Source organism: Setaria italica, chromosome IX, assembly GCF_000263155.2.
Source record: "Setaria italica strain Yugu1 chromosome IX, Setaria_italica_v2.0, whole genome shotgun sequence".
Lineage (NCBI taxonomy): Eukaryota > Viridiplantae > Streptophyta > Magnoliopsida > Poales > Poaceae > Setaria > Setaria italica.
This window is the reverse complement of record NC_028458.1, coordinates 58,563,906-58,575,890: the sequence shown is the minus strand read 5'-3', so window position 1 is coordinate 58,575,890 and position 11,985 is coordinate 58,563,906. Positions and strand designations below refer to the sequence as shown.

Sequence of the window (11,985 nt, the reverse complement as noted above, 5' to 3'; positions counted from 1 at the left end):
GGAATGACTATTCAGCTGTAAACATGTTCCTCCCTTCTCATATCCATATATAAGAAAATGTATGCATGTTGGAAACAAAATTAAGAGCCATAGTATAGTAGCCACCACATTGAGTGTATTTGATCATTTGTTTTTAATACACAAGTGTGACTATTTGTTGGAACAAAATTCTTATGTAACGCCCGTCGCCCTTCCTCTCTGTTTCTCCTCTAACCTAACTAGTTTGGTGGCAATCTTTTACACAGGAAACAGACGGCTAGCAACCAACTTTGTCTTACATTCCAAGGTCCAACCTCAACAGCCAAAGAATTAGCAATGATTGAGATCAAAAGAATATACTGTTTGAGCCCATCCACTACATTACATCTCAAACAAGAAAAACAAACATGACATTTTGCCTAAGATCTACTGCATATAACTACCTAATTCTGATAAGCTACACAAAGGCCCCCCAAATGGATGTCTTCTCAGGGCCATGCTTCCAGTAATGGATCAATGTGGTCTCCATTATGTACACAGTCGAGTCGCTCCGCCGCAGGCCCTAGACAGAAAAACCAGGGTGAGGATGTGGTATTCTACACCGAGGCCAACCTGTAAGACCACGGATTCCCCTCTGTGCTACAAAACTCCCTCCCTCCAACAATTTCTTCTCTCTGATGTTTGACTTGCACACAGCAGAAATGTGAGACACCATGACAATAGTACAGGTGTCAGCTGTCATCATCTAAAGACCCGATGTAGGTCAGTTCTGTCCTCCTCACCCTCACAGCACCCTTGAGCCAGCTGCACGCTTTCAGATTAGCAAGGTCACCCGTCACGCCACTCGGACCATTGCTTCCGGATGACGTGGAGGGACAGCTTGTGCCATCTTCGAGCAAAGTCCATGGATCTACCTCCATCTCCGGATCATGAGAAGGCAATACCGCCTTGCTTCTGCTCGAGACATTAGTAGGCACCCAACTCACAGAACTGCTTTTCTGCTGAGGACCTGCACCCAATATACAGCTCTGGAGTGGTGTTAATGCAGCCAACGACAACTGAGGAGGCTGGCATTGTATAGAAGGGTGCCGACATGGTGGCAGAATAGGCATGGCTGCTTGGATCCTCCGCCTGATAGTTTCAGGCAACTCCATGTGATCCAATGCAGACTGCAAGAGAGATTCGAAGTTAGAAATAGGCCTGCAAATCTCACCAATGGCTATATAACATACAGCAAAATAAAATAAGTACAAATCATCCAGTTTTAGCATATTGGGGAAAAGATTAAGTGCAGGCCAATTACTTGTAGCAAATGATAAAGGAAAAGAGAAGTTTGAGCAGACAGATGCAACTGCCTAAAAGAAAAACCTCTATAGCCATTTCTGAATTCAAGCAAACGAACTAACCTGCAAGCCCTCAGCTGCTTCATTATCAAATGCGGAGAAGTCTCTTTGAGTCCTAATGGTCGACTTAGAGGCTGGCCTTGACTTCAGCCAACTTGGTTTGCAGCTGCCAAGCAGTGCATGGAGAACACATAAAAGCCTCTCAAAGAGACTTTCACCAGGGCGATCAAGCAGGACATCCAGGGGAGGCTCCAGCAAGGAATCCACTTCCCGCCTTAAAGCAATTGCATTGGTAGGAGGAAGGGGCAAATCAGCATCTTCATAAATCATGCGTGTCGCAAGCAGGCCCAGAATTGCAGAAGCAAGTGTATGCCTCATGCTCCTAGAATTTTCCATAGTAAGTAGATGTAAGAATAAGAGAGTGATCATTTGCTATCAAAAGGTACCTCAATATTCACCTTAGGAACAGCAATACACTAAAATATTGAAGGAAGCAACCAATCCATTGCCCAAAAAGGAAAATGGCTAATGAGAAGGAAAAAAAGACTACTTAACACATTGCTAATCTAGTAACTGCAGTACTCCATGCCAAGCTGATTGGATAACAGCCCATCAAACGGTCACTGATAAATTGTGTAGTACACAACATAACGGATAGAACAGTCACTGATAACCTGTGTAAACAACAGAGTGAAGCCTATATAGACATGATTATGTGCTGTAATATTCAGATGAACCCTTCTCTAGTATAAAAAAGTGCTGATTTTTTCATCATATATGCTAGGGATATCTCTGGCTTCTTGCATACTGCTAACTACATGCTTACAAAATACAAATGTGATCTATGAAAAAACGTTCAACAATGCCACGCAAAGCCGGAGTGTCTAAAATATATCTATGACAACCAGTATGTATGACTATCAAAATAACATGTAGGATCAAATGCCAAGGTCAACTATAAAGAGAACATGTAAACTCACCTGTCTGCCATGATTACTGGAAGCAACCTAATAATGAATTGGAGTCGTAACCACAACGCAGCCCGCAGAGCAGATGCTGAAGGAGGACTTGGATCATTACCAACTGGAGCTCTTCTGCCAATATTTGGACTTCCACCACGAATTCCTTTACGACCACTGGATTTGCTTGATGGCATTTCATTTCCTGAAGGAACTGAACCAGCTTGTTTAGCACCATTTCGTGTTACTGCTTTGATATGATCACTAATAGTCCCCATCTGTTTGATCAAATCACCTGAAAGTATACCACGGATATCGGCAGAACTTCTGTCGATGCATGGCAATACTAATTCAGCAAGGGCTTTCTCAGTTAAATATTTATTTATAGATCTAATCCCTTCAAAACTTCTATCAACACTATGGGATGGAGTCTTGACAGGCCTTTTAGCATCAACAGTGTCATCCACAACTTCACCTTCCTCAATTGATGTGACCTCCAACTTCCTTTTTGCAGTTTTACTAGCAATGACATCACTAAGCAAGCTGGACCAACCCCATGGTTTCCAAACTTGTGCCTTTGTTGAAAGCCCTTTTCGTTGGGCAATATGAACAAGCTGCTGTCTAGTTGACCTGCGCCCAAGAATAGCATCTTGCCCTTGTAAGATCCATTTTACATCCATGACAAGTGACTCCTGAAGCTTTCCAAGAAGGTGGACAACTTCTGAGTAGAGAGGAGCAGCATCAGGTCTAGCAAGTAGCCTTGAAAGAATGACTTCAGTAAATCCCTTCTCACTATCAGAAAGGGCAAAACCCTCAGCATTAGGGGACAATGACCGAAGTGATTCAAGTGCTGTCTTGCCTGCTGCAACTTTTTCCATAAGAGCCTGTTCATCTAAAAGAAGCCTCATCTCAACCCATTGCCAATGGAACTTTGCAGGCTGAAGAGTATCAAGTAGTTGCATAAGCCTCTCTGAGAGCTTTAACTCATTATCTTTGGGATCACAAGGTTCTGAAGCACCATCCCCCTGAGTAGTCATTGGTGTGTTGCAATCAACGAGGGCATCCAGAAAAAGCCGGGCACGGAGAGGTACAAACGGCAATATTTTTGAATTCCTGTCAGGGCTATGACTTTCGAGCATTGCTGCAAACTCTGAATCACCAACATCAGACGCCAGAAGATTATACAGCTGATGTGTGTTACGGAAGCAGATCTCTCGAAAAGGCTGATGTCTGGTGATATCATTTATTGCGTTTGACAGAGACTGATAAAGCTGTGGATCTTCACGATTAAAAATATATCGCCTCCAAAGAACCATGGCAAAAATTGAGTAGGCTGGAGGAAAGATCAAACTTAAAGGAAGAGTCTGCTGCAACCTTGAGAGTGCAAGAATGTACGATTCACCAAGAATGTCTGCAATAAGCCCATCGTAGACAGTTCTGCAGTTCCCCAATAGAATCCTAAACCAGTGTGCCGAAACTTCTGTGGAATTCTCCATCCTGAAAGTTCCAGCAGCACGGGATACACCGTTTGTACTCGTTTTCAAACCTCTTAGCAGCTGCAGAATGTCCAAACCATCTTTTATTTTTAGAGCAGCAACCATCCGCTCTAGGCTAACAGCTCCATGAACAACAGCCCCCACAACAAGAGCAGAAACAGCAGCAGCTACTTTTGCAGTCCTCCCAACAAATCCTTTTCCCGAGTTGCTGAGGTCACTTGTATGATTTCCATATGCATCATGGGTCTCAGGAGAAGGTTGAAACTGATTGCGCTGCATCTTTGCGGGAGCAAAAGCTGCTGTAACAGCTGCAGAAGCTTCAGCTGCCAAAGCAATTTCAAATACACGACTGAAGCGATCCCCAAGAGTGTCTTTCAGTAAGCAAAGAGAATTTATGTGGATACGCAAAGTGTGTCGAACAAAATTTAGCGAATTGCTCACAGAATTAACACCTTGATAGTTACCCCCTGCAAAATCCAAATGTTTCGCTATCACATGCCCTGCATTCACAACAACTGCAGAAACAGCAGAAGCAACTATTGAAAGATCTCCATCTGGATTTGCACCCCCATTTTGCCGGATACATTCTACTAAGCCGAAAACAATGTCATGAGAAATCTGATAACTATCTTCTTTCTCGAAAGAGGGTGGACTCTTGGGTGCTGGAAGAACTTTCTTTTCCTTTAAACTGCGTTGAACCTCATCAGCTTGCCTCTGTACTATCTCTTTCATATTCTGCATAAGTCTTGAACTCCTTCCATTCAACTTTTGGCGGACCTGCTCATCAATCTCCTCACCTGCTGAAACCCCCGAAGAAGAAACAAAATCACCATCAATTGATCGCCCATTATCAAGCTCAGCTAACAGTCGCTGGTCACATGTGGTCCTAAAGTTTTTCTCCCACCTGGCCACACTAGCCACATCTCTGTATTTCTTCAAAAAATATCGGACATAAGCAAAAGCTGCTGAACCAGGATGCCTGGCAGTTGCTGACACAGAATTTCTGTTCACTGAAGCACTTAGAACATCAGGCAATATATCAGTGGCAAGAAGTATGTTCTCGTACCTGCAAGCATTGCATAATAAAGATATCAAAATTATATAACAGCATAAAAGTTCAACATGTTAGAAGATAGGAATGCAACCATAGCATTGATGGACAAAGAGCCTTGTCTAGCAGCTAACTGAAATCCCTCGCTGACAATTATCATTTTATTGCATATTAATCACGTAACATATGGCTTAACCACATCTATCTATGATTCAACATGTCAGGAATGTCCCTCTTTCCACCCTTTCACATGACCACATCATAAAAATCTACTAGGCGATGCACAAAGTTGGTCCTACTGTGTGCATATTTCCCCACACCTGGACTGCTTTATCTGAGCCCAAACAAAATAGCAAGGTAAATTTAAAAGTGTGATGGATATCAGATATGTTTTCCGTTTCTTTTAGACTGCTCATATTATAATCTGCACCACATTTTACACTGAAACATGACAACAAAGAGACATGATATCCCCTATTGGTAGTAAGTATAACTCCCTGCGCTTAGGGAGATATGTAAAGTTTCAGGAGTGATCAAACATCCTTAACTTTCACGGCTTATGAATACAACTGTTCAAAAATAGTACTGTTATATTTATAGTTAACTTCCACGGCTTATGTGTAGAACTGTTAAAAAATAGTACTGTTAGATTTACTATAATACTACCAGAACATAGTATTTTTAGTACTTTCTACTAAAGGTATTACTATGAAAAACGATGGTCCAAAATGCCTATCAGAAGTCATTTATTAACCACAACATCATGTCCTTTTCTTGTTCCCTTGTCCATGACATGTTTCGCACTTGTCTAAACAAATCATTGCATGAAATCTTTTAGAAAATAGTAGAACATCAGGACAAACATACCTAAGCAGAGATGAGAACACAAGTGCCTCGCTGACCTGACAAACTTGGTGTTCTCTGTTCCTCATATGCATAGAACTCCTCCCAGGTTGGCCTGAGGAACCCAAACCCCCACGAATTTTTGCCAGCAACCATACAAGGAACCTTGCACCAGAGACTAAATCACAGCATGTGTCCAGTACATAGAGAACTGACAGCAATTCCTCATCACCTAGCCTCCATTTGGATGCAGATTTATCATCAGGCTGTAAGGAAAGGGTGCTTATAGAATTTGTAGCTTTACTAGCTGTCATTTCGCTTCCTTCAACAAGTTGTCTTATTGATTTCAACAACCACAAAGAAACAGATCTTCTTTCAAGCAATCTAAGTCTTTTTAGTGACTTCCCAACTTCAGTCAGATTTGTCATCCTCATGTGATCAAAATCTTTGACATTGTCACCATCCATATTAGGTTTATGGTGGGGACAGCTCAGCTTGCTTTCACAAACATGACTAGTAGATGCCCCCTGGCTACCTTCGATTCTAGCAGCTGCAAGCTGTGCAAGACTTTGTGTTTTACGAACCACTTTTGCCCTACCCCTAGAAGTTTGCTTAACCGACTTCTGTGCAGGTTCAACATTGAAAGATTCATGTAACTTTGTCCCCTTCCTAACCCACCAAATATCTTCCTCATCTGATTGAATCAATGGAAAGCCTTGGAATGGAGTGGCACCATCATCCAATTTCTGCCCCTTGGACCTCATGCAATCCTCGCATCCACTTTTTGCTTCTCCAGTTTCAACTTGCGAGAGGGTCGAAGTTGCTGATTCTTGAAAGCTTGTTTTGATTTGGCATGGTTCTGTCTCCACTGGGTGAGGATATGTAAAACTCAACAGGCTTGACACTAGGGCTTTTACATCTTCAACTTGTTCTGGCACCCTTCCATGCTTATCACCTCCTGATGCAACTGGAAGATCATTCTGCTTCCGAATGCAGGAACTTGAAGCATACTCACCTCTGCTACTTGCATAAAATGAGGGACCGCATGAAAGTTCTGAAAGAACAAGGCGACGCTCACTAGAGTATGTTGACATTATCTCATATAATTGCTGCTCTTCAGCAGTTCTAGTTTCCTCAAGAATATCAAATAAAGAAGATCCCGGAAGCTGCTTTAAAGTTCTGTGATGCCTCCTTTTTCTTTCAACATCCAACATTATGTCATTCTTGTCAGTAATTCCACTAATAATTAGCTGCCTGACATAAGCCTGAGGATAAAATATACCATTGCGGATAAGTTCTACAATGAGGACATCCACCCGTGTAAAACCTGCAGCACTGCTAACCTCATGCTGATCCAACCAACACACGATAATATCATGCAGTGGACCAGGGCTCTCAAAGATTCCGCTCGTATCCTTCTTCTCATCCAAATTATTTGTATTATTTCTCAGTCCAGAAGAATCATCCCCAGCAGCTACTGGTAAACAAGCATCATTCAACGAAGAACCTTTAACAATATTATTCATGGTAATGCGATTGCTACTCTTAGAACGAGACAAGTTATTCATCTCATCCATTTTATTCTTCAAGATAGACACTGCCACATGTACCTGAGACAAATCCCTTCTTCCTGTAAATTTTACATTCTGACAGGGAGATGCACGGCAATCACGGTAATCACATGTTGCCCATTCACAAAGGAAAAATATAGAACAGATTAGGGATAGCTCAACAGTCCCAATCCACATCAGAGAAGACTGCAAACAGGGGCTGACTTCTTTAATCCATCTCTCTTCCATTAACGCATCAGATAAATCATTAAAGAGTGAAGAGTATGCCACTGACAAATTTCCTGTCACAAGAGCTTTGTCCAAAGCCTGTACCACTTTGGCTGCACCACGCACTTGAAGATTAGGGTTGGCAACAGTTGCAAGATCAGACGCGCGTTTCTGAATTGAACAAACAGCATACCCACAGGACAAGTACCGATAAGCATCGCACCTCTTAGAACTAGCAATTCCACCACCACCAGTTATCTTCAACAAAGCACCTCTACCATATACATCAGGAACCACAAATGATGGAAGAGGAAAGCAATCCAAAGAAACAAATGTATCTGGCACTGCTAGTACCATGTATCGCAATAACTCTGCTATAACAGAAGAAACTGATGGCCTTTTTGGACTGTCAACGACTGAAGTGTCACTGAGACGTCTAACTAGTAGCTCCACGAACATGCGCACATATGTTTGTGAGAGGGTAATTGTGTCAACCAGACCAAGTACAATAGGCAAAAGAAGCTCTAAAACATCAATCGAATCTCTCTCCTGAACAAAGTAGATAAATAGATCAATAATTTCAACAGGTGAACAGAAACTGAAACATGAAATATCGTGTCGTTTGATCTGTCGAACAGAAGTACCTGAAGTTGGTTAGATAACCATTCGATAAGTACCGACGGAACAAGCAATTCTTCTGTGAGATGCCATTGGATGAGACGAACCATGTATCGCCATTTGAAGTGCACCAAGGGTTCTTCACCATCTCCACCAGCTGGGGATGCTTCAGTTTTCACTTTTATTTGATTGGTTCCAGCATTAAGTCCTGGTGATGACTGCTCTCTAAAGGATGGAGGTACAACAGTGCCCTCTTTCGAGCAAAATTCATCCAAAATCTGTTGTAAATATTCAACAACATCCTTTGTCCACTGATTAGATCGCTGATTATCAGAAGCACCTGCTGAGATACTGTTTGGTGTCGGTCGGGCCTGTAGCTATAATCAAATACAAATACATGCCGTCATAATGATGCTGCCATTTGGTAGTAAAGGATGAGATAGGTTACAAGAGCTTGCAAACCTGATTGAGGTATGTGACTTTCACAAACCATGTTGCTCTTAACAACGGGACATTATATCGAGTGAGAACTTCAAAAAGTGATTTCCTACGGTAACCATGAGGAACGTGCTCAGATAGTGAACGCAAACGCTTGTTTGGCTGGGCAAGAGCCTGCAAAGCAATGATGCATGTAAGAAAGGAGACTACTTAAGGTGAGCTGAGATCACAGCTGCAGCACCAGTGTAACAAAAGTAAAAGTAGCGTTCAGCACAATTAATTAATCTTCCAAGCTGCATGACTTCGAACCCATTCTGCAACTCTTATTGAGATTTGGTAGGGGAGGTGGAAAGGGCTAAGCTGCCCTTTATGCCAAGTAAAACAGTTCAAAATTTAAAATGTCAAAAATCAACACTAAGAACACATGTCTACCACTATCCAATATTCGAAAGGAAGAACAGCTAACTATCAAATCCAAGGCAAGCTTGAGAATTTGGAAATTCAGATAGGAATACATGAAATATTTATCGAGGTCCCATTAAACAGAACATTATTACAGCGAATGACAGGTTAGTTTGCTTGACCTCAGCCCATTTTCTGCGTGTGTCCTCATTACATGGCCTTTGCTCCGGGTAAACTCCGGACTTGATTAATAGAGATCCAGAAAGAGGAACTCCGTAAACTTGGCCAGCCTATTGAAAAAGGAAGAGCATCATTTTTTTAGAGTTTGATACGATGTCAGGAGATAAGAAGGATCAACATTTTACAGGCACCAACACTAAAATAAATACACCAAACAAATACACTGATGTCACAAATACCTTTCTCTTTTGAGCACGAGATTCGTTGATAGCCCTTAACCGCTTCTTTAGTGCCTTCATGGACCAACAAACACCAAAAAAGTGTTAATTTGTAGCCTTAGCTCCGTAAAGCATACACCAAATAGACCCCAAAAAAAGGAAAGGGGAAGCAAAAAAGGTTTGTGGGAGAAAAACAATTACTAGACCTAATTCTAGGAAGGTTATATCCACTATCTTCCAGCATGAAAGACTTAACAAATCCCTTAGGAGGCACGATTCTATGCTTCATAACAACACATTAAGCAGGATGTGCAGCTTGTGAATGAAGAAAGATGAAAGACGGAACAAAATCAAATTTGAAGGCAGCCCCGACTCACAAAATTAAACCAAAAAATTAAAAAAATGTCAATAAATTAAAACTTAAGACAATGCTTCCTTGCAATCACTGCAGTATCATCCATTTCAAGCACTACAGCCTTAGTATGCTCACTTGTGCTTGTGTTAGAAACAAGAATCCCAATGGCCCAAACTAAGCTTTTCAGCTAAGAGTTTTTTTCCAGAGTACCACAGGTATAATTTTCCTACATGCATGTTTATACTGACTATGATCAGCTGGCATAAGCAAGCATTTCATCATTAAAAAAGGTTTGCTAACCACAGAAGCAGTCTACAGTTTGTTACAGGGCTGGTCAACTAAATTTAGTAAAAGGTATGCATAGTGTAATAAGACCTAGCATTTTCACATATGAAGCAAGAAACTATTGTCTCAATCATCTGTGAAGAGTATAAAATAGCACGATGAAAATTCAACCAATCATGAATTGATCCAAGATTAAATTACACAAATAGGTTTATTCATACTCGGAAAAGTTGTCTTATGAGCTAATTCAACAAATATAGGCAGACTTTCCTTACCTCCTTGCATTTAACGACAACATCTGGCTTGCAAAAGTGCGGAATCTGGCTCAGTACAATCTCTCTGGCTTCCTATCATGCCCAGGAAAAATTCAATTTCAGTTAATGTACAAGATTGTTGGAATATGTCCAAACTCTGGTAGTGAAAGCAAAGTTCAGATGCATAGAATAATGAATCAGAGTTTCTTAGTGGCTAAACTCCTAAAGCATTGTAGTGAAAAAAAAGCATGATGTCCATAGTGAGTTGTTCACAACTTGTGTTTCCATACGCACCTCAATTCCTTCAACAGTCTCCTTATACCCTGCTTGCGCATACTCTTTGGTTAATGTCTCTTCAGGACAGTTTGGCGTTTGTGGATAGAAGTCAGGTGGCCCAAGCCTACAGAGAGTTATAATGTAGGGAGTACCACATAAGATCAAAGGAAACCATATTATTGGGCAAACCAACAAGCCTAAGCTATAAACGAACAATATGGAAATGTATTTTATAAGAAAAAATCATGTCAAAGCTGAAAGGAAGGACCAAAAAAGGAAGAGAATCATAACCAGCCAGAGTTAAGCACACAAATAAAAAAAGGTTAGCTCTCTCAGTGTTTGATCCAGAAGTCACACGTACTTGTTATTAAGTGGCTCTTTGTCACACTTTAGCTTGTACGGAACTAGCTGCTGATGCCGCCTGAAAGACAGGGGTGTTAGGAAGCAAAAGAAATCAGGATTAACCATGGTGTGAACAAAATGCACAAGGAAGATATGAACAGTAATAGAATACTGAAAGAGAGGTCGCTACTACTTTCTATTAGGATTAAACATTTGTTGTGTTGGTAAGGCCGACAAGTCTAAGTAGGGCATGCGGGCAGTTTGTTCATGGGAGCCGGGAGAATGCAACGCGATGAAGAGCTACCTTTATTGCCTTATTTGAAAGCATAGGGCCTAGTCACTGAGCAACTACACCAAGCAAATAACTGACGCTAGCAATTACTATTTGAAATATTTAATAAAAACATGTGAATCCATTGCGGGCAAATATGTAAATACCTGGAGCTGACGGGGTAGTTGGAGGAGAAGGGCGAGGGTTCCAACCTTGCAGTGTCCCTGCCGCCGCTAAAGCCAGCGCTATTGCCGGCGGCGCCCGTGTACCTTTGCATGGCCCCCAGCAGGTCACCTGCGCGGTGCCCCCAGCATGAGCACAGATCAGGGGTGTCCTCCCCCGGGTAAGAAAGAGTAGGACGAAGAGGTCTGGCGGCGGGTGAAGTGGAGTGGTTTCGAATCCAACCAAGGTGGATCGCAGCAGGGTTGAGGAGGTGAGGTCAGCGGGGAAGAAGAAGAATAGAATTCGAATAAAAAAAGCAGCGGGAAAGGAGCGACAGATCGCGGGGCGGCGAAACCCTAGGGGGAGGCGATTGGAGGGGGATCCGACCAGATTCGCGATCCGAAATCGACAAGTAGGGTTTAAGTGGCGGGAGGAGAAGGGAAGGTCACCTCGGGCGGAGAAAATGGCCTCGGTGGGGGAGCTAGGGTTTGGGGGGGCGGGCGGAGCGGATTGGGGGCTGGCGCCAGGGAGGAGAGTGGATCGGGGGGAGGTGGAGCGGAGGCGGCGACGGCAGCTCTGCTTGCTGCGTTGGCGGCTCTCCTCTCCGATGGAATGGTCGGATGCTGTGTGCTGCTGCTGCCTTGTCTTGCTCTCCTCTCTGCGCTGCTGCTGGGTGGTCGGTCGGGGGACGAACGGGAAGGGGAGGGGGGCTCTTCAGCTAGCTCTTGGGAGGAA

At 42.6% G+C, this 11,985-nt stretch overlaps 1 protein-coding gene across 1 annotated transcript; it reads right to left on the bottom strand.

The window, feature by feature from the left end:
* Positions 1 to 80: 80 nt before the first annotated feature.
* LOC101766236 (mediator of RNA polymerase II transcription subunit 12) lies at positions 81 to 11,985 on the bottom strand. Its single transcript, XM_004986011.2, has 12 exons — positions 11,256 to 11,985; positions 10,837 to 10,896; positions 10,494 to 10,599; positions 10,221 to 10,292; positions 9,327 to 9,380; positions 9,090 to 9,197; positions 8,530 to 8,679; positions 8,094 to 8,444; positions 5,696 to 7,998; positions 2,303 to 4,843; positions 1,386 to 1,704; positions 81 to 1,148 (listed from the first exon to the last, which is right to left on the bottom strand). Exons 1-12 carry the CDS (start codon positions 11,363 to 11,365, stop codon positions 711 to 713), a joined length of 6,612 nt encoding a protein of 2,203 aa, XP_004986068.1. The 5' UTR covers positions 11,366 to 11,985; the 3' UTR covers positions 81 to 710.